Source organism: Eumetopias jubatus, unplaced genomic scaffold (assembly GCF_037043125.1).
Source record: "Eumetopias jubatus isolate StellerSeaLion01/CBP00866 unplaced genomic scaffold, mEumJub1_p1.0 scaffold_6, whole genome shotgun sequence".
Classification (NCBI taxonomy): Eukaryota; Metazoa; Chordata; class Mammalia; order Carnivora; family Otariidae; genus Eumetopias; species Eumetopias jubatus.
In genome coordinates this window covers 29547479-29571131 of record NW_028274812.1, presented here as the reverse complement: position 1 = coordinate 29571131, position 23653 = coordinate 29547479, and the positions used below count along the sequence as shown (strand labels likewise).

Here is a 23653-nt window from a genome sequence, read left to right as displayed (position 1 = left end):
CTCACCCCCTTCAAAAATGCTTCCGCCTTTAAGTTCTACACAGCAGGGGCATGTTTACCAATTTTCATGCCACTACAACATGTGCAGGGATAGGAGCCAAATATATTTTTACTAGAAGATATTTCACATCGAGTATACATCTGGGCAAAATTTACACCTCAATGCCCAACACTGTTTTTCTCACTTATTTTAATTGATTGTCTAATTTGGTAAATAAGTTTTTTTTTCTTTTTTTTTTAAAGATTTTTATTTATTTATTTGAGAGAGAGAGAATGAGAGAGAGAGAGAGCACATGAGATGGGGGGAGAGTCAGAAGAAGAAGCAGACTCCCTACCAAGCAGGGAGCCCGATGCGGGACTCGATCCTGGGACTCCAGGATCATGACCTGAGCCGAAGGCAGTCGCTTAACCAACTGAGCCACCCAGGCGCCTGGTAAACAAGTTTTCTGATACTATACTAGTTTGACCTTTGTGGGGTTAAATATTTTATTGACAAACTTATAATGTCATAAGTTTGATTCAAGAGTCAAGAAAAAAAAAAAAACCAATGAACTTTCGTATTATAACACTTTAAAATACACAGTCACATAGTAATGACACCATTAATTATGGAACTCAAGCTTTAAATAATGCAATGTAATAATTTATGAACAAATGTTAAGACTAAAATAAATATTCAACAAAGTCTACAAATTTATATGCTTAAATATGAAATGCTCTTTTTAAAAAGTAAAGAAATTTGAAACACTGCTGCCAATCAAGCCAAAGGCCATTTTTAGTTTATATGTATCACATTACGTATATATGATTCATTCAAAACAAATGTGTTCCCTTTTAATGTCTTTGTCACTGGGACCATTTAGAATACACAATATTCTGAAGTTGCTTATCTCTAAAATAAAGCTAAATTTCAAAAGCATATATTTTCACATATGTTCACATTCTGAACATAACACCACATACATAATCACGTTAAAGCTATAATAATATTAAATGACTGCTTCATGGACATCCTAACAGTGTAAACACTTCTCCTTCCTGTTGGTTGAATAACAATTATGTTTTCTTCTTTATAGGTTTTCCAACAGTGGTCATATAATTTTGATGTAATTACTAATAAATACAAGTACCAATACTTTGATCAACAACAATCACAATGGTTTATAACAACAAAGGTCAAAAAGCCACATTTATTTTTTTAATCGTACCTCGCTTCTGATTTTTCTAGATTCTCTCATAAGGACAAGAAGTAGTGGGTCCTTCCTTTCTTCCTTAGTATCTGAAAATTCTTAACTCTGAAGAGAAATTCTGTTTGGTTTGTCATTTCGTTTCTGTGTATTTGGTTGTCTCTTCATTCTTCTTCAACTCTTTACTAGGAGAAAAGTACACAAAATGTGCTCAATGAACTTAAATAATGTCTTTTGCCCACAACCAAATCTCGGTGTGCTCCTGCAACAGCATGGGTAATAAACACCATGTGACACACACACACACACACACACACACACACACACACACCCCAAGACCAAAGTACGAATCACCTTTGCTTTTTTTTAAAATTATTTATTTGAGAGAGAGAATGAGAGAGAGAGAGAGGGAGCACAAGAAGGGGGAGGGCCAGAGGGAGAAGCAGACTCCCCGCCAAGCAGGGAGCCCAATGTGGGACTCGATCCCGGGACTCCAGGATCATGACCTGAGCCGAAGGCAGCCGCCCAACCAACTGAGCACCCAGGCGTCCTCACCTTTGCTTCTTGAACACACTGTTAACATCTAGCACCACCAGCAGATGCATAAAGCCGGCTCTGGCACTGACAAGCAAAAAAGAAATAGACTTCTCAAATACAGACACGAAGCACTCCAAACCTGGGGCAACTTCCAGAAATTAAGAGCAGGCAATCAGAGTTCATAAAATTCTTCACTCATTGGGGAAAAAAAAGTGTCACAGATGATGCTCCAACAGTTAGTAAGTGGAAAGGATATAGAGCATCTTATTAAATAACATTCTTCCATTTGGTTAATGGCTGTGTCTATTTTTACAACTGGGTTAACTATATTTTTTCAAATAAATCTGAAAAATGGTGTGTGGCATTTTCAACAAAGATAGTGATGGTTAATTATGCATCTAAATGCAGCTCTAAAATTAAGCAAATTATACCATTAATGAAAATCAAGAACTGGAGCGCCTGGGTGGCTCAGTTGGTTAAGCGGCTGCCTTCAGCTCAGGTCATGATCCCGGGGTCCCAGGATCGAGCCCCATGTTGGGCTCCCTGCTTAGAGGAGAGCCTGCTTCTCCCTCTCCTCCTGCTTGCCGCTTGGCCTACTTGTGCTCCCCATCTGTCAAATAAATAAAAACCTTAAAAAAATTTAAAAATCAAGAACCAATATGTGGATGAAACAAGGAGCTTCTTAGAGACCATGTAGGAAGTACACAAAAACTAGCTAGTGGTGTTGAACGTGACACTCTTTAATGCATTTATTCACATGCCAGTGGTGAGTCTCTAGACTTAGATAAAAATGTTGTTGTCCTTCCTCTGAACAGAAAGGGCTTAACGCTTGACTGCTCTGAGAAAACAAATGCAGCCTAAGAATCTGGTTAAGGTGGTGGTCAACTCCACTGCACACTCCTGAGAAAAGTAACGGCTGGAGCGTCGGGCCAGAAAGGGCAGGCTACCCATTTCCTCAGGTCCTTTCCTGGAAGCACAAGAGGTGCAGGTAACATCTGTGTTTTCAGGGGCAGGCTCGATCATAAATAAATAGATACACTGTCTTTCTTGATATCTTTTTTGATGAGAGACATTTATGCCTGAGGGGAAAAAATCCTTTGTCCGTCTGTGTTTCCTGACTTTAACTTTGTTGAACAGAGGTACCACAGATAAGCTGGGATTATATGCAGAAGTCCAAAAATGTTTCAAGTGAGGCTCATGAGAGCTACTAAAGTAGAGCGTAAAGTGGCACACATGTGATGTGCCATCGCACCAGGGGCCAAAAAAGGGTGTCACATTCATTTTTGCCCCTGTGTGCATACATGTAAAGCACACAAAACTTGTCCCAAATTAGGACTCAATAAAAATGGGAAAGAAAGTAGTAAAGGCTCAAATGGAGGATGCTGGGCACAAGTGCCTGAGAGACCCTACAAACATCCGCAAGGGGCAGAGAGGAGGGTAAAAGGGTCTTAGAGGAACAACAAGGCAAAAGAGAGTGGGAGGAGGCGTTTGTAAAAGTGGTAACAAAAACAAAGAAGAAAAACAGAAAAGGGAAGGGAGAGAAGAACAGCTGGAAGTGAGTGAGCTGGATCCTGCACGTGCAGAGGATGTAAGACAAGCACTCGTATCAGGGGGAGCCTGCACTCTGAGAAGTAAACAGAGAAGCCAGAGGACCTTCAGCAGAGGGATCCCTCAAGAGAAAAGTAGCTAGAAGATGCTGCAGTAGGCAGCATAGATAACATCTTTAAGGGAAGTGAATCAGACTGAGAAGAGGAAGGAGCCCTGGACACAGAATGCCAGAGGCTGCCCGTGAGAGGGGGAAAGGACGAGAGACATCCAGTGCACACCTCTGACGGGAGTGGGGGGGCACGTGAGCATGACAGGCACTGACAGCACGGGACTGAAAAGCTAAGGCAGTGGACGGAGATTTCCTGAAAGGGAAGAGAAGCCATCCAACCGAAAGACCCCAAAGAGAATCCAAATGCGGTCTTTCTCTGAGGTGTCTCCTCAAGATGCGGCCCCATAAGCTAACGCAGGTAGAGACTAAAAAAGTGAGGGCCTTCTTTTTCAAGGCAAATCATTTGGAAAGAGAAAGGAAAATCTGCATACTAAGATACTGGAAAATGAATATGAAACCGGGTTAGTGATTGTGTGTATGTTACGTGTGAAAAATAAGACTCGATCAAGTCCTAGTTCAGGCACTTTACCTGTGACTCTGAAGCCCTGCTTTCTGCAAATGTAGAAAGAACGGGCTATATTAGAAAATTTCTAAAATTACTTTCATTTTATTTTATTTTTAAAGATTTTATTTATTTATTTGACAAAGATAGAGAGAGAACATGGCAGAGCGGCAGGCAGAGTGAGAGGGAGAAGCAGGCTCCCTGCTGAGGAAGGAGCCCGATGGGCTAAATCCCAGGACCCTGGGATCATGACCTGAGCCGAAGACAGACGCTTAATGACTGAGCCACCCAGGCGCCCCTAAAATTACTTTCATTTTATTTTTTTATTTTTTATTTTTTTTATTAAAATATTTTATTTATTTATTTGACAGAGAGAGACATAGTGAGAGAGGGAACACAAGCAGGGGGAGTGGCAGAGGGAGAAGCAGGCTTCCCGCGGAGCAGGGAGCCCGATGAGGGGCTCGATCCCAGGACCCTGGGATCATGACCTGAGCCAAAGGCAGACGCTTAATGACTGAGCCACCCAGGCACCCCAAATTACTTTCATTTTAAAAGAAATGACCAAGTAGTAGATATCAATATATGTTGGGTAGAAAAATTAGAAAATACACAAAGTAAAATGAAAGGAAAAAAAAATAACCACACCACCACCACCACTCAGAGGGAACTACTGATATTTTTTTAAATGTATATCATTCAGTATTTTAGGCATGTAGTTGACCCTCGAATAACACAGGTTTGAAGTGCATGAGTCCACTTAGACTCAAATTTTTTTCAAAAATATGTTGGAAAAGCTTTTGGAGATTTGTGACAACTTGAAAAAACTTGCAAACTAGCTTAGAAATATAAAAAAAAAACTAAGAAAAAGGTATGTCACAAATGCATAAAACATGTAGATACTAATCTTTTTTATCATTTACTATGATAAAATATACAGAAATATGTATGTGTGAGCAACTCATCTCTCCAGTAAACTGCATATTGCAGTAAAAAGTGATTTCTCACAGCTCCTGCATATTTTTCACTGTGTTTAATGCAATACTGTAAATCTTGAATAATACCATGGGACCCAGGCAAAGTGTCACCAGTGATGCTGAAAGTGCTCCCAAGAAGCAGAGAAGAGTCATGACATTCCCAGAAAAACTTGAATTGCTTGAGATACCTACCAAAGACTGAGGTCTGCAGCTGTGGTCGTCTGCATTTCTCAAGATAAATGAATGCAGTGTAAGGACCATTGTAAAAAAGGAAAAGGAAACTCACGAAGCTGTTGCTGCAGCTACACCAAGAGGTATGAGAACCCTGCATGTTTTGCAAAATATTTTTTTTAAAGATTTTATTTCATATTTGAGAGAGAGAGAGAGAGAGCATGAGTGGGGTGGGGGGGCCGGAGAGGCAGAGTGAGAGGGAGAAATAGACTCCCCGCTGAGGAGGGAGCCCGACGGGGCTTGATCATGACCTGAGCCGAAGACAGACTCTTAACTGGCTGAGCCGCCCAGGTGCCCCTGCAAAATACCTTTTTATTTTGTATTGAAAATGCAGCTTTTATGTGTGTATAGGGCTGATATAAGAAAGATGTTCTGATAGACTCTAATATGATTCAAGAAAATCAAAGTCATTATGTGACAACTTAAAGCAAAAGGAAGGTGAAGGATCCAAAGTTGGAGAATTTAATGCCAGCAAAGGATGGTTTGATAATTTTAAGAAAGAGGTTTGGCTTAAAAAAAGTCAAGATAACAGGAGAAGCAGTTCTGCCCACCAAGAGTCAGCTGAAGAGTTCCCAAAGGCCATTAATAAAATCACCGAGGAACAAGGATATCTGTCTGAACAGATTTTTAATGCAGATGAAAGTGCCTTATTCTGGAAAAAAAAATGCCACAAAGTACATTTACTGGTGAGGAAGAGAAGCAAGCACCAGGATTTAAGGAAGGCAAGAAGGGAGAGGCTAATTCTACTGTGTTGTGCAAATGCAATCGGCTATTTATGATTAGGATTGCCCTTATCCACAGAGCTGCTAACCCCAAGGCCTTGAAGGGAAAAGGTAAAGACTAACCATACAACAAAAAGGCCTGAACAATGAGAACCCTTTTCCTGGATTGATTCCACTGATGCTTTGCCCCTGAGGTCAGAAAGTACCTTGCCACCGAAGGACCATCTTTTTAAGTTTTTTTGATATTGGACAATGCCCCTAGCCACCCAGAACCCCATGAGTTCAACACTGAAGGCACTGAAATGGTCTACTTGTCCCCAAACACAATGCCTCTAATTTAGCTTCTAGGTCGGGGGGCCATACGAAACTTTAAGGCTCATTACACACATTACTCTAGGGAAAGGACTGTCAATGCTATGAAAGAGAACCCCAACAGAGAGAACATCATGAACATCTGGAAGGTTACACCACTGAAGATGCCATCATGGTTATAGAAGAAGCCGTGAGAGCCATCAAGCCCAAAATTATAGATTCCTGCCGAAGAAAACTGTATCCAGATGCTGTGCATGCCTTTACAGCATTTACAGCAGAACCAATCAAGGAAATTACGAAAGAGATTGTAGATATGGCAAAAAAAGTTGGTGGGGGGGTGGGAAGGGTTTCAAGATATGGATCTTGGAGCAATTCAAGAACTGATATACACCATACCAGAGGAATGAACAGAAGACAACTTGATAGAGATGAGTGCCTCTGAACCAGTGCCAGATGATGAGGAAAGACATAAGAAGCAGTGCCAGAAGACGAACTGAACTGGACAGTAGACAGTCCAGCAGAAGGCTTCCGATGACTCAAAATGGCTTTGACTTCTTTTACGACTGGGACCCTTCTATGATATGGGCAATGAAACTGAAGCAAATGGTGGAAAAAGGATTGGTACCATATAGAAACATTTTTAAAAAGATTTAGTTATTTATTTTATAGAGACGGGAGGGGCAGAAGGAGAGGGAATCTCGAACAGACTCTCCGCTGAGCACAGAGTCCGACGCAGGGCTCCATCCCAGGACCCTGAGATCATGACCTGAGCGGAAATCAAGAGCTGGTAGCTCAACCAACTGAGCCACCCGGGCACCCCGCAGATTGAAATATTTTTAGAAAAATGAAAAAGCAAACAAGTCAGACAGAAATTACAACGTATTTCTGTAAAGTTCTACTGAGTGTGTGCCCGCCTAACCTGCCTCCTCTTCTACCTCTGCCACCCCTGAGACAGCAAGACCAGCTGCTCCTCCTCCCCCCTCCCCCCACCTCCCCCTCCAACTCCTCCTCCTCCCCCTCCTCCACAGGAAGAGGACAAGCATGAAGACCTTTATGATGATCCACTTCCACTCGATGAACAGTAGATAATCATGCTGTATAGTCACTAAACTTATCTACTGTGTATGTGTGTATGTCTGTGTGTGAAAATCTATTAACTCTGCATCATCACCATTTCATCACTGCCCAAGTATCCACTGTATAGAACATTGTGTGCAACACGTGTATGGAAGTGGACAATCATTACAAACACAGTGACAGGTAATAAAATTAATAACATGTTAGTTTTCTTCCTGTTTTATAACTCTGCTTTCAAAGAGTTACATTACAGTACAGGCTGCCCTCTCTCCCCTAAGCAGAGAAACTGCTTATCAGCCTTTCATCACAGGGTTTTTTTTTTTTTAATGTAACAGTGTTTTCTTTTTTTTAATTTAATTTTATTATGTTATGTTAGTCACCGTACAATACATCACCAGTTTTTGATGCAGTGATCCACGATTCATTGTTTCCATACAACACCCAGTGCTCCATGCAGTACGTGCCCTCTTTAATACCCAACACCAGGCTAACCCATCCCCCCCACCCCTCTCCCCTCTAGAACCCTCAGTTTGTTTCTCAGAGTCCAGTCTGTCATGGTTCGTCTCCGCCTCCGATTTCCCCCCTTTATTTTTCCCTTCCTTCTCCTAATGTCCTCCATGCTGTTCCTTATGTTCCACAAATAAGTGAAACCATGTAATTAACTTTCTCTGCTTGACTTATCTCACTTAGCATGATCTCCTCCGGTCCCATCCATGTTGATGTAAAAGTTGGGTATTCACCCTTTCTGATGGCTGAGTAATATTCCATTGTATACAGAGACCACATCTTCTTTATCCATTCATCTGTTGAAGGGCATCTTGGCTCTTCCCACAGTTTGGCTATTGTGGACATTGCTGCTATGAACATTGGGGTGCATATGGCCCTTCTTTTCACTACATCTGTGTCTTTGGGGTAAATACCCAGGAGTGCAATTGTTGGGTCATAGGGTAGCTCTGTTTTTAATTTTTTGAGGAATCTCCACACTGTTTTCCAAAGTGGCTGTGCCAACTTGCATTCCCACCAACAGTTTAAGAGGGTTAAACTGTTTAACAGGGTTAAACTGTTAAACTCCACAACCTCTCCAGCATTTGTTGTTCCTTGCCTTTTCAATTTTTGCCATTCTAACTGGTGTAAGGTGGTATCTCAGTGTGGTTTTGATTTGAATTTCCCTGATGGCTAATGATGATGAATATTTTTTCATGTGTCTGTTAGCCATTTGTATTTCTTCTTCAGAGAAGTGTCTGTTCATGTCTTCTGACCATTTTTTGACTTGATTATTTGTTTTTTGGGTGTTGAGTTTGAGAAGTTCTTTATAGATCTTGGATACCAGCCCTTTATCTATAGTGTCTTCTGCAAATATCTTCTCCCATTCTGTGGGTTGCCTCTTTGTTCTGTTGACTGTTTCCTTTGCTGTGCAGAAGCTTTTTATCTTGATGAAGTCCCCAAAGTTCATTTTTGCTTTTGTTTCACTAGCCTTTGGAGATGTATCTTGAAAGAAGTTGCTGTGGCCCATGTCAAAAGGTTACTGCCTATGCTCTCCTCTAAGATTTTGATGGATTCCTGTCTCACATTGTGGTCTTTCATCCATTTTGAGTTTATCTTTGTGTATGGTGTTAGAGAGTGGTCGAGTTTCATTCTGTATACAGCTGTCCAATTTTCCCAGCACCATTTATTGAAGAGATTGTCTTTTTTCCATTACATATCTTTTCCTGCTTTGTTGAAGATTATTTGACCATAGAGTTGAGGGTCCATATCGCAAAGCTAGGGGGCATCACGTTTCCCGATTTCAAGCTATAATTACAAAGCAGTGATCACCAAGACAGCATAGTACTGGCACAAAAACAGACATATAGACCAATGGAACAGAACAGAGAGCCCAGATATGGACCCTCAACTCTATGGTCAAATGTGTTCAATCAGTATCATGAAATAGAACTATAACACTCTCTGCCATAACCATTCATTCATTACTATGCAGGCTAGGCGACTGGGAAGCATTTACATTGATTACACTGGGCCACCATAAAGCAACCATATTGCTGCTTCTTTGTTATCAATGCATGGAGAGTTATACCTTTAAATAAATACAAATTTTCACATTATCCTTTCATTTTTGATGTCGGTGTTAATAATATGTGTAACATCTTCAGTGTTCTATGTATCACATAAGACCGTAATGATGGAGGTACACACAGATGATGATTTGTCTTGTACACAGATGCTGTAAACTGACAATATTGATAAATATAGTACAGTACTCTAAATGTATTTTCTCTTACTTATTTTTCTTAGTAACACTTTTGTTTCTCCAGCTTACTTTATTGTAAGAGAAGAGTATATAATACATATAACATATAAAATATGTGTTAATCACTATTGAGGTTATCTGTAAGGCTTCTAGTTAATAGTAGGCTGTTATTGTTAAGTGGTTGGGGGAGTCCAAAGTGATAACATGGATTTTCAACTGCATGGACTGGGGGTTGGCACCCCTAACCTCTGTGTTGTTCAAGAATCAACTGCATATGTTATATACAAACTATTTTATAATTATCTTTCTTTTACTTAAAAATTTATCATAAACATCTTTCCATGTCTATGAAAATACTTCTGTAATGTAGCGAATAATATCACATGGTATTCTCTTATATAAAGGTCCCATAATTTAATAAACTCTATATTCATAGAAATTCAATTTCCTTCCTATTTGTAAAAAAGTTACTTATTTTAGAGAGAGCGATAGAGCACGAGCAGGGGGAAGGAGAGGGAGGGAGGAAGGGGGGGAGAGAGAGAGAGAGAGAGAGAGAGAGAGAGAGAGAGAGAGAGAGAAGCAGACACCTCCAATGAGTGCAGAACCTGACACGGGGCTCAATCTCATGACCTGAGCCGAAATCAAAAGTCAGACACTCAACTGACTGAGCCCCTCAGGGACCCCTTTTTCTTCCTATTTTTAAAACAGTGCTTGAAGGAACAGCCTTTTAACTGAGTCGGTGCATGTATACTTGAATATTTTCCTACAATAGGGTAGAACTGTCTTCTGAATGCCCTTTGTCAATTTTCCTTCTGTTCTTTGTTGATTATTGAAGAGTTTTTAAAAAAAAATATGCTAAGGGTATTAATTCTTTATCTGTCATATATTTTATGAAATTCCTCCTCATCTTGGGTTATTATTTGTTGTTAGATTTTGCTTATGGGGTGTTTTTTCTCTTTGATGTGTATCATTTCAAAGTTTTTATTATTAAAATTTATTTCAAAATGTTTTCTGATTCTGTTACCTAGGATAAAAAGTCATTCCTTAACCCATGAATATATATCTATATGTGTTTGGTATAATGAGCCTTTATTTTTTTATAATTAAAATCTACAGAATTCTGAGTCTCGCTCTCCCACGGTGACAATTCTGTAAGGGCACCATGATACAGCTGGAACGCCTCACTTCCGGCACACACACTTCACTGTGCCTGACCGAGAGAACAGCGGCCTTCGTACATTCCTTCCCCCACCAGAAAACATCGTCATTTAAACAAATGTGCCTCACTGGCCTGTCTCGGTAGAAAAGTGACCCCTCCTTGTTTCACATTCTTTTTTTTTTTTTAAAGATTTTATTTATTTATTTGAGAGAGAGGGAATGAGAGACAGCACAAGAGGGAAGAGGGTCAGAGGTAGAAGCAGACTCCCCGCTGAGCAGGGAGCGCGATGCGGGACTTGATCCCGGGACTCCAGGATCATGACCTGAGCCGAAGGCAGTCCCTTAACCAACTGAGCCACCAGGGCGCCCGTTGTTTCACATTCTAATGTATCTCCTCTGGTGCCCACGGATTATTCTCTCTCTAAAGGTCTCTAAATCCTGTGTTTTCCACTGCTTGCTGTCCAGCTTCTCCTTTCCTTTGAAGTATAGCTTCTTGGAGAAACAGTTTATTCTGAGCATCTTTTCCTTTGCATTGGAGACAATCAGATTCATGCTTCCAGGACTCTCAACCAAACTCTCCTCTTGCAAGTCATAAATGGCCTCTTGGCTGCAAATCCCAAAAGGGCATTTTTCAGTCTGTATTTTACTTCTCCTCCCTTTAGCATCTGTCACTGTTTTAATTATTTTTAACTGCAGTATAATTAACTGCATAGTATTAGTTCCAGGGCTACACCGCAGTGGTTCGACGATGCTATCCATTCATTATGCAATGGCCATGCTAAGTGGAGTTTCCAGTGGTCACTAACAATGACAGCACATTATTGACTATATTCCCTATGCTGTACTTTTCATCTCCAGGACTTATTTGGCATTCGTCGCGGTTGACCATGCCTTCCCCAAGTCTTCCTCCCCTGACTCTATGATACAACTTTCCCTGGGTTTTCCTCTTACCTCTATTAGGGTGATTTTTCTGCTGGTTTGCTCATTCTTCTTCACGTGCATATCCATTATGTGTCCTCGGTCCTCATGGCTCCGCTCTTTGCCCACTTCAGAACTAAAGGAGGGAAAGGTAAGAAACAAAAGCCCATAAGAAAGCTGCTGCAACAGCTCACAGGAGGCTCTGATTTAGGTCGGGGCAGTAGAAAGAGAGAGGGGAGATCGACAGGAGGACCTGAAAGAACAACATTTGACACATTATATAAATGATTATGTTGGGGGGTGAGAGGCAGGGAGTTGTTCAAAATAATGTAGAGACATGAACTTCTACCTGGTTGGGCTCCTTCTTATTATGATGAAGGGACAGAATAAAATCAATTTTGCTTCTCTCAGAAAAACATTAGATGTCTGGGAAAAACCAGAAAGCTTTTTATCAAAAAAACAAATAAATAAAAGTTTTTATCAAATTAGGTGGAAAATTTGTGTGTGTGTGCACGCGTGTGCAGGTATATAGAAATAACAGGAAATTTCTTAGTGACAGAAAGAAAGGTGAAGTTTATGCATAAGAAAGCTGTCATATGATCCAGGAATTCCACTACTGGGTATTTACACAAGGAAAATGAAACACTAATTTGAAGAGATATATACCTCCATATTTACTGCAGCATTATTTACAACAGGCAAGATATGGAAGCAACCCAAGTGTCCACTGACAGATGAATAAAGAAGATGTGGTGTGTATATATATATATATATATATATATATATATATATATATACACAATGGAATATTATTCAGCCATAAAAAAGAACAACATCTTTCCATTTGTGATAACATGGATGCACCTAGAGGGTATTATGCTAAGTGAAATAAGTCAGAGAAAGACAAATACCAAATACACTTACATGTGGAATATAAAAAACAAAACAAATGAACAAACAAAAAGCAGAATCAGACCTAGAATACAGAGAATCGATGGTTGCCTGAGCAGAGGGGAGTGGGAGATACAGGATCCCAGTTCTGGAATGAATAGTCATGGAAAGAAAAGGTACAGTATAGGAGGTACGGTCAATGAGACTGTAATAGTGTTCTGTGGTGAGATGGGAGCGTGGCAAGCACAGTGTAATGTATGGACTTATCAAATCACTATACTGTATACCTGAAACTAATGAAACACCGCGTGGCAACTCTACTCAAAAAAATAAATAAATAAAGCTGTGATATTCTGACCTGTGGGATGTGGAATGCAGCTTTTTAAACAGTTCAACAGTAGGAGAAAATATAAAACAAATACTTTGTGAATGAGTGCATAGTAGTGTAAATAATGTTAGGAGAAGGAAAATACAAAAACAATGACAAAAGGGAAATTTAAAGAGTGGAAGACAGTGTCTCCTTTCTAGAATATCTGGGAATGGTGAAAGAATTTGTCACAGATGCAAGAATTTCAAAATAAAGTAATATATAGGATTGAATAGCTATTGCTATGAACTAAAAACTGTGTTCTCTCAAAACTCACAGGGTGAAGCCCTAATCCCCAAAGTGGAAGCAGGGACTTTAAGGAGGTTAATTAAAGTTAAATGAGGCCATAGGGGGAGGCTCTAACCTACGGAAGTGGTAGTCCTTATAAGAGAAGAGACAGCACAGAGCTCTCTTTCTCCACACACGCACAGAAGGCCACATGAGGACACAGCGGGAAGGTGGCCATCTGCAACCTGGGAAGAGAGGCTTCACCAAAAATCAACCCTGCTGGAACCTTGATTTTGAACTTCCAGCCTGCAGAACTGAAAAACTAAATTTCTGTTGCTTAAGGGACCCAGTCTGTGGTACTGTTATGGCAGCTGGAGATAATGATGTGGAGACATAATAAATAAAATGGGATCAGATGGCTGAGAAGGAAAAGGTCAGACATTAAAAGATGAAAGAACAAATAAAGTATATATTTTGAAAGGGGGAGAATAATGAAAGAAAGGAAAGGCTGAGCTCTAAAAAATAAGCACTGTTAATTTACAATCTCTCTTCAGGGAACCTATTCTCAGGCATTAAAGTAAAAACTCGGTTATCTCTGGGGGCCAGGAGTAATATGGTGAATGAGAGAAGCAAGCTGGGGGTAACACAATAAACTGGCCACTGGAGAGTGTAAGATCCATGCAGGAGAGGCAATCCACTGCCTCAGCTCCAGCTCAGGGATACCATGGATACCATGGAAGACTGTGGAACTGTGGCCCAGAACTTCAGATTATTTTCAAGAGAAGTAGAAAGTCTGCATTTATGTGAAATCTTTCTGTATTTGGGCAACTGAAAATTATACACATACGCACGCACGCACACACACACACACACACACACACAGTGGACCCAACCAAAGATACTAGGACTGCATCTTGCTGGGCAAGCCCTAGTTTTTGACCTCTGTTCCAACCACAGAGTACCTACCGGCCTCAGGGTACCCCAGGCACTTTTACACTTTAGCTTCCGATGTCCTAACGTTTAGGTTCTTCTCTCTTTGTTCACCCTGTCTCAATATGGTCTTTAAGACTTAAATGCTATCTTATATCTTTGGCTTTCACTGATCACTGCAGGAAAATCAGACTGTGTGATCCTCTCCACCTTTTCTAACAATCTATATATAATCTAACAGAAAATTATCTTGAAAACACATACATCTAGATGTTTGCTTGCAGCCAAGATGCAGTAACAGGGACTAGATACACTGCTTGCCTAAAACCACCACCAAAAAACAAACAAACAAGCAAAACCACGGACAAAATATATGAAACAACAGTTTTCAAGACAATAAATCATTGGCAACAAAGGACACTGATACCCAAGAGCTGGAGAATAAATGATGAACCCTATGGTCACCCATCTTACTACCTTGAGACTTTCCAGGCCATAGCACAGGGAGATGAAGCCTGCATGGGTCCTGGTGGACTCCCTAGCAGCTGAGGGTCTGAGGAGACAGAGGTGGTTAGAATTCACAGTGCCAGGGAGGAAAAAGCTTCAGAATGACAGAATGGGAGGATCTGCAAAGGGTTACCCTTCAAGTATTCTGCAAGTACCGATGAATGGATGCATCTGAGGAAACTTCCCAAGGCCCGAACAGTGCCTGTTCCTACCAGCCAGGCTGGCAAACCTCATGACTCAGAGGGCACTGCACAGAGTACCCAGAAGGACTTGTGTCTGTAGTGAGGAATAATTAATGGCTCTTGTCCCAACTAACAAATTTTAAAAGCAAGACCTGAAAGGATCAAACTGTTCCGAAGTAGCTTAACTACATTCTAGAACAGAGCTTAAGGATATTTATAGAAATAGAGAAATATCTAGGAACCAAAAGGTAAAAAATTTTAATGTATGGCATCCAATAAACATTTATTAGGGGGGCAAAGAGACAGAAAAATACAACCTACAATGAGGATAAAAAAATAGAAACTGACCCAGAACTGACACAGGTGTTAGAATTATCATTAAAACAATGTTAGAAAAAAACATTAAAACAGTTATTATAACTATATTGCACCTGCTCAAAAGGTTTAAGCAGACACATGGAAGATAACTAGAAAACCCACAGTGAATTTCTAGAGATGAAAACTAAAATGCCTGAGGTGAGAAATATACTGGAAGGGATTAAAGTCAGAATAGACACTGCAGACAAGAGATCAGATAACCTGAAGACATAGCAGTAGAAACTATTAATAGAAATTAAATGGAAGCCACAGCAATAGAAAGATGAAATACACACACAAAAAAAGAATTAAAAAACATAAAGCATCAGTGAGCTGTGGGACACCTTTATGTGGCCTAATATACGTGTAATTGGAATCCTCAAAGAGGAGGAAAAAACAAAATAAAACAAAACTGAAGAAAAAAGGCCCAAATGTTCTAAATTTGATGAAAATATAAACCTACAGATCCAACCAACCCCCAGCACAAGAAACAAAGAAAATTACAAGGCACATCATGATCAAATTGTGCAAAACCAGTGGTAAAGAGAAACCTTACAAGTAGCCAAAGTGGGGGAAAACATGCTATGTATGGAGGAACAAGATAAGCATAATAGTCTATTTCTTGTTGGAAAAAATTGCAGGTGAAAAGACAGTGGAGGAACATTTTTAAAGTACCAGAAAAAAAGTGCAAATCTTTCAACACAGAATTTTATGCCAAGTGAAAATAGCTTTCAGAAACAAAGATGAGGGGCGCCTGGGTGGCTCAGTTGTTAAGCATCTGCCTTTTGTTCAGGTCATGGTCCCAGGGTCCTGGGATTGAGCCCCGCATCGGGCTCCCTGCTTGGCGGGGGGCCTGCTTCTCCCTCTCCCACTCCCCCTGCTTGTGTTCCCTCTCTCGCTGTGTCTCTCTGTCAAATAAATAAATAAAATCTTAAAAAAAAAAAGAAAGAAAGATGAACTAGTTCCTTTCAGACAGTGAAAAGTGAAGGCATTTTTAGCCAACACTACAAGCAATTTTGAAGGGAGTCCTCCAGGTGTAAAGAAAATGATAGTAGGTGAAAATATAGATTTACACAAAGGAATTACAAAATAACTGAAAATGGAAACAAAATGGGCAAATATTAAGATTTTCTTATGCAATCTCTTCAAAAGATGACAGCTTATTTTTTTTTTAAGACTTTATTTATTTGAGAGAGAGAGAGAACAAGAGAGAGCACAAGCAGAGGGAACAGCAGGGGGAGAGAGAGAGAAGCAGATTTGCCGCTGAGCAGGGAGCCCGATGTGGGGCTCGATCCCAGGACCTTGAGATCATGACCTGAGCCAGAGGCAGATGCTTAACCAACTGAGCCATGCAAGCGCCCCAAAAGATGACAATTTAAACAAAAATAATAACATACTGAGGGGTTTATAACTTAAATAAATGTGTGACCATAGAAGCATGAAGGTCAGGAAGGAAGATATGGAAGTGTACCATCTTAAAGCTCCTGAAGATATACTGTGTGATAAAGATTTGTATTATAAACCCTAAAAAAAATCACTAACATAGCAAAACACAGTATTATAGACATTAAGCTAGCAAGATAAAATAAGTAACATAATCTAAAAGAAAGCAGGAAAAGATGAAAAAAGAACTGATGAGACAAAATATTAAACATAAACATTTGCCTAATTACCCTAATTAAAAGGCAGAAATGGTCATATTGGATAAAATGAGCATGACTCAGCTGTATGCTGCCTATAAGAAACATGCTTTAATTCTCAACCTATTTGCATCTTTCTATTTAAAGTATGAAAACACATAAACCATTCTAACATTACTAAAAGAAAACTGGAGAAATTTTGTTAATATTAAATGAAGGAGATTTCAGAACAAAGAATATGACCAGAAATAGTCATTTCATAATAAGGGTGTCAATCCTTCAAGATTACATAACAATCCTAAATATATGGACACCTAATACAGAACTTCAAAATACATGACACAAAAACTAACAGAGCTACAAGAATGAAAAAAACAAGCCCACAATATTAGTTGAAGACTTCAATACCTTACTCTCAATAATAGAAAAGTACACAGAAAATCAGTAAGGCAACAAAAGACAAAAAGAACACTATTAGCCCATGTGATCCAATTTATTTATAAAAGAGTACTTCAGGGAGATAAGTGCATAATACATATTCTTTTCTTTTTTTTTTTTTAAGATTTTATTTACTTATCTGAGAGAGAGAGAATGAGAGATAGAGAGCATGAGAAGGAAGAGGGTCAGAGGGAGAAGCAGACTCCCTGCTGAGCAGGGAGCCCGATGCGGGACTCGATCCCGGGACTCCAGGATCATGACCTGAGCCGAAGGCAGTCGCTGAACCAACTGAGCCACCCAGGCGCCCTACATATTCTTTTCAAGGGGACTAAAAACTTTTACCAAGAGAGACCAAATTAAGAATCATAAAACAATTCTTAGTAAATTTAAAAAGATGTGGATCATATAGAGTATGTTGTCTGACCACAATGGAATTAGAAATCAGTACCAGAAAGATCTCTGGGAAACTTCCTAAACATTGGAAATGAAATGACCCACTTCTAAGTAACCCATAGGTCAAAGAAGAAATCTGAAGGAAAATTAAAGTATTTTGAAAGAAATGAAAATGAAACCACAACATATCAAAATTTGTGGAATGCCATTCAAGCAGTGCTTAGTGGGAAATTTATGGCACCACATTTTTATGCTAGGAGAGAAGAAAGGTGTTAAATCAATGCTCACAGTTTCCACTTTAAAAAACTAGAAGAAGGACAAGTTAAATCCAAAATAAGCAGAAATAAAGACCAGAGTGGAAATCAATGAAATAGAAAATAAACAATAAACAGAAATCAGTGAAACAAAAAGCCAATTCTTTGAAAAGATCAATAAAATTGATAAACCATTAGCCAGGCTGATTGAAAAAAAAGAGAAAAAAATTATCGACACCAGGGATTAGAGAGATGCAACACTACTACAGATTTTTTTTTTTTTTAAAGATTTTATTTATTTATTTGAGAGAGAGAGAGAATGAGAGATAGAAAGCACGAGAGGGAAGAGGGTCAGAGGGAGAAGCAGACTCCCTGCTGAGCAGGGAGCCCGATGTGGGACTCGATCCCGGGACTCCAGGATCATGACCTGAGCCGAAGGCAGTCGCTTAACCAACTGAGCCACCCAGGCGCCCTACCACAGATTCTTTTAATACTGAAAAGATAATGAGGGAATATTATGAACAACTTTATGTCAAGCAATTCAACCACTTGAGTGAAATGGACAAATTCCTCAGAAGAAACAAACTATCAAAGTCTATACAAGATGAACTAGATAACCTTAATAGCACTTCTATTAAATAAATTAAATTTGTAGTTAAAAATCTTCCAAAAAAGAAAATTCCAGAACCAGACAGCTTTATTGGTGAGTTTACCCAATATTTGAAGAAGAAATAAAATGAAGTCCATGAACGTGGTGGAACTGAGGACTTCTGAATATTCTCTTCTCCAAATAAGTTAGGAGAAAACTGGCAAAAATGGTTAGAATCTACTTTTTCAGAATTCTGGAAATTAGCCAAAAGCTTGTGGCAACTGGGGAATGTTTAGTCATGAAAATGGGTGGAATCTTGGTAAGATCTTGTGAGCTCTGCGGCATTTCAGTTTGACCTAGTCCTATCCCCCACTGTTGGCTCTCCTTGAAAAAGAAGAGCCTGCGTTTATGGCGAAAGCCAGCAGCCTGGCAGCCACTGGAAGGCACAGAACAGGGAGGGAGCTCTCTCAAAGCCTCATTTCCAAAGAACTGTCTTCACGCGATCTGTCTGGTGGTTCTTTGGAAGATACCACTTGTGAGGCTGTCTGTATCTGACCTATCTCAGAGCTTGCCTTTTCCCTGGGAGGCACTTGTTGAAAACAATTACTGTTAACTTCCTGGCTGAGTGATGGGTAACAGTAGTCCAACAATAGACTAACTAAAGAGCTGTAATTACAGGAAAAGTTGGGGAAGTAAGATGTCCACAGGGGTCTTGAAAGGCTCGGACATAGTTCTGAGAGTCTAGAAGGTCTCATGTGTAGGGTTGTGTGCATGCACAGCAGAGGCCTAAAGAAGGCCTTACGCCTTCACTTCTGGCTGATCTTAATGCCCTGTGCTAACAGGAAGTGAAAGCTAAGACAGAGTTGTCAAATGCTTGGCTAAATATTGAAGGGATGCGTAATACCCCAAGAGAACCCCTTAGCAAGACTGGGAGACTTACTGGTTCCAGGTGTTTAAGGAAATCTTTGTCCAATTAGCTGATCACTAATCTAACCAAGCAGAGACTTCAGTGGCAAAACATTATAGTGTTATAGAATTTATTCAGAGAAGTTATTTAACAAACAAACAACAACCACAATAAGTAGCAACAACAAACCTCAGGGAAGGGAAAAATCTAATTTCCAGAGTTGTCATATTATAGCATTTAAAATGTCCAGTTTTCAACAACAGATTACAAGACATACAAAGAAATAAGAAGTGTGGCCCATACAAAGGGAAAAAAGCAATCAACAGAAACTGTCCCTTAGGAAGTCTACACATTGGACTTTCTAGACAAAGACTTGAAATCCACCACTGTAAATATGTTCAAAGAACTAAAGGAAATCATGTCACCAAATAGAGAGTATCAATGAAGAAATAAAAATTATCAAAAATACCAAATCTACACAGACTCTTCCAGAAAATGGAAGAGGTGGGAATTCTTCCTAACTCTATCCATGAAGTTGACCTCCCCTGATACCGAACCAGACAAGACATTACAAGAAAACTATAGATCCATATTTCTCATGAACAAAATGCAAAAAGTTCTAAATTAAATTTTAGAAAATCAAGTCCACCAACTTATAAAAATGATAACCTACCATGACTAAACAAGGTTAATCCTAAGAATGAAAGGTTAGTTTAAATTTGAAAATCAATGTAATTTACCACATTAACATAAATTAATAAAGAAAGATCATGTGATTATTTTAATAGATACAGAGCATTTGACAAAAATCCAACATCCATTCCTGATACAAACTCTCAGCAAACCAGGAAATGAAGGAAACTACCTGATAAAGGACATTTATTAAAAAACCTATGATAATACCCTACTTAATGGTGAAAGACTAAATGCTTTCCCACTCATTACCCATAAGGTCACGAAGAAGATAACACTATGTACTCTCATCATTTCTATTCGACATTGTAACACTGTACTGGAGATTTATACAATGCAATCAGGCAAAAATATAAGAACAAAAATAAAAATAAAAGGCATCCAGTTTGGAAAGGAAGAAATTAAACTGGTTTTCATTTGCTTGAATGTCTATGTAGAGAATCTAGTAAAATATACTGAAAAACTACTAAAAAGGCATTTTAGTAAGATGTCATAGTACAAGTTCAACATACAACAATCAGTAGTATTTCTATAAATGAGCAACAAACAATTATAAACTGAAATTGGAAAACAGTACCATTACATATGAAATACTCAGGAATAAATGAGCCAAAATATGTAGGACTTATACCCTGAAAAGTGAAAACAGTGCTGTGAGAAATTAAAGAAGATCTCAATAAATGAAGAAATATATCATGTTAATGAGTCAGATTACCGAACATTGTTAACATGTCAGTTCTCCCCAAACTGATCTCTGGATTCAAGGCAATGCCACCTGGAACTGTGGTAGGTTCTGTTTTAGAACAAGCTTATTCTAAAATTCATGTGGGCATAAAAGGGACCTTGAATAGCTAAACCAATATTTAAAAAGGACAAAGTTGGAGGACCAATAATACCCAATTCCAAGACATATTACAAAACCGTAGTAATCAAGACAGTGTGTTACTGATGTAAAGACAGAAAAGTCGATCAATGGATCAGAATAGAGAGTCTGGAAACAAACCCACACATATACTGACAACTGATTTTCACAAAAGTGCAAAAAGGCCATTCATCTGAGGCAGGATTGCTTTTTCAACAAATGGTGCTGGAACAACCAGATATGCAAATGCAAACAAAACAAAATAAACCTTCTGATCCAAACCTCATACCATATATAAAAATTAATGCAAAACAGATCATAGACTTAAATATAAAACCTGAAATTATAAAACTTTTATAAGAAGAAATAGGAAAAAACTTTTGTGACTTTGATAAATTGGACTTCATCGAAATAAAGCTTACTCTTTGAAAGCCATTATTAAGAGAATGAAAAGGAAAAATGGAGCCTGGGGGGAAATATCTGCAAATTGTGTACCTGATGAAGAACATATTTATAATATATAAAGACCATTGTAATGTCACACAACTGACAATGGATGAGTCTGATCTCACAAAGGGGAGGGGTAAGAAAAAGGCTGAAAAATGGATAAAGAACTTAAAAAAAAAAAGGTTGCAAATAATAGAGTATTTTAGGGAAAAAAGATAAACTACTTTCTTCTCATGGACAGAAAAAGAAACTGAGGGTGTCTGGAATAGGATTATTTTTTTAAAGATTGATTGATTAATTGATTTTGACAGAGAGAGAGAGACAGTGAGAGAGGGAACACAAGCAGGGGGAGTGGAGGAGGGAGAAGCAGGCTTCCCGCCGAGCAGGGAGCCCAATGCGGGGCTCGATCCCAGGACCCTGGGATCATGACCTGAGCGGAAGGCAGACACTTAACGACTGAGCCACCCAGGCGCCCCTGGAATAGGATAATTATAAAGATGGAATCAATACATAGTGGAGGATTGACAGGATACTTAGAATTAACCCTATGGCTTCACTGTATTAAGAAGAGATTTCATTCATTCATTTAGTTTACATTTGAGTGTTCATAAAGGACTTTAACATGACTGACCATCTGAATTAACTTTTCTCTGATCAAAGTTGTTAAAGAAATAAAACATTCTATGTTTAAAAAAAAACCCAATGCCAAGCGATGTTGAGCACTTTTTCATGTGTCTGTTGGCTATTTGGATATCTTCTTTGGAAAAATGTCTGTTCATGTCTTCTGCCCATTTCTTGATTGGATTATTTGTTCTTTGGGTGTTGAGTTTGATAAGTTCTTTATAGATTTTGGATACTAGCCCTTTATCTGATATGTCATTTGCAAATATTTTCTCCCATTCTGTCAGTTGTCTTTTGGTTTTGTGGACTGTTTCTTTTGCTCTGCAAAAGCTTTTTATCTTGATGAAATCCCAATAGTTCATTTTTGCCCTTGCTTCCCTTGCCTTTGGCGATGTTTCTAGGAAGAAGTTGCTGCGGCTGAGGTCGAAGAGGTTGCTGCCTGTGTTCTCCTTTAGGATTCTGATGGACTCCTGGCTCACACTGAGGTCTTTCAACCATTTGGAGTCTATTTTTGTGTGTGGTGTAAGGAAATGGCCCAGTTTCATTCTTCTGCATGTGGCTGTCCAATTTTCCCAACACCATTTGTTGAAGAGACTATTTCCATTGGACATTCTTTCCTGCTTTGTCAAAGATTAGTTGACCATAGAGTTGAGGGTCCATTTCTGGGCTCTCTATTCTGTTCCACTGATCTATGTGTCTGTTTTTGTGCCAGTACCATTCTGTCTTGATGATGACAGCTTTGTAATAGAGCTGGAAGTCCAGAATTGTGATGCCGCCAGCTTTGCTTTTCTTTTTCAACATTCCTCTGGCTATTGGGGGTCTTTTCTGGTTCCATACAAATTTTTGGATTATTTGTTCCATTTCTTTGAAAAAAGCGGATGGCATTTTGATGGGGATTGCATTGAATGTGTAAATCAAAACCTCACTGAGATACCACCTCACACCAGTCAGAATGGCTAAAATTAACAAGTCAGGAAACGATAGATGTTGGTGGGGATGCGGAGAAAGGGGAACCCTCATACACTGTTGGTGGGAATGCAAGCTGGTGCAACCACTCTGGAAAACAGTATGGAGGTTCCTCAAACAGTTGAAAATAGAGCTAAAAATATGATCCAGCAATTGCACTACTGGGTATTTACCACAAAGATACAAATGTAGGGATCCGAAGGGGTATGTGCACCCCAATGTTTATAGCAGCAATGTCCACAATAGCCAAACTGTGGAAAGAGCCAAGATGTCCATCGACAGATGAATGGGTAAAGAAGAAGTGGTATATATACACAATGGAATATTATGCAGCCATCAAAAGGAATGAGATCTTGCCATTTGCAACGACGTGGATGGAACTGGAGGGTGTTATGCTGAGTGAAATAAATCAATCAGAGAAAGACATGTATCATATGACCTCACTGATATGAGGAATTCTTTTTTTTTTAAAGATTTATTTATTTGAGAGAGTGAGAATGAGAGAGAGAGAGTACATGAGAGGGGGGAGGGTCAGAGGGAGAAGCAGGCTCCCCGCCGAGCAGGGAGCCCGATGCGGGACTCGATCCCGGGACTCCGGGATCATGACCTGAGCCAAAGGCAGTCGCTTAACCAACTGAGCCATCCAGGCGCCCGATATGAGGAATTCTTGATCTCAGGAAACAAACTGAGGGTTCCTGGAGTGGTGGGGGCTGGGAGGGATGGGGTGGCTGGGTGATAGACATTGGGGAGGGTATGTGCTATGGTGAGCACTGTGAATTGTGAAAGACTGTTGAATCACAGATCTGTACTTCTGAAACAAATAATGCAATATATGTTAAGAAAAAAAAAAAGCAGAAGA

The 23653-nt window shown here is 39.4% G+C and overlaps 1 protein-coding gene across 7 annotated transcripts in view; it reads right to left on the bottom strand.

The window, feature by feature from the left end:
* Nucleotides 1–1170: 1170 nt before the first annotated feature.
* AHI1 (Abelson helper integration site 1) overlaps nucleotides 1171–23653 on the bottom strand; it is a 221546-nt gene continuing 199063 nt past the window's right edge. For 5 of the 7 annotated variants that reach the window (XM_088023868.1, XM_028125365.2, XM_028125356.2 and 2 more), the window contains 2 exons: nucleotides 11556–11658; nucleotides 1742–1807 (listed from right to left, as the gene is read on the bottom strand). In XM_088023868.1, the coding sequence (XP_087879994.1) occupies nucleotides 1763–1807; nucleotides 11556–11658 (148 nt within the window). In that variant the 3' untranslated portion in view covers nucleotides 1742–1762. Of the gene's footprint in view, nucleotides 1372–1741; nucleotides 1808–10975; nucleotides 11212–11555; nucleotides 11659–23653 lie in introns of those variants that run through there. The other 2 variants (XM_028125362.2, XM_028125361.2) reach the window with 2 other exon arrangements.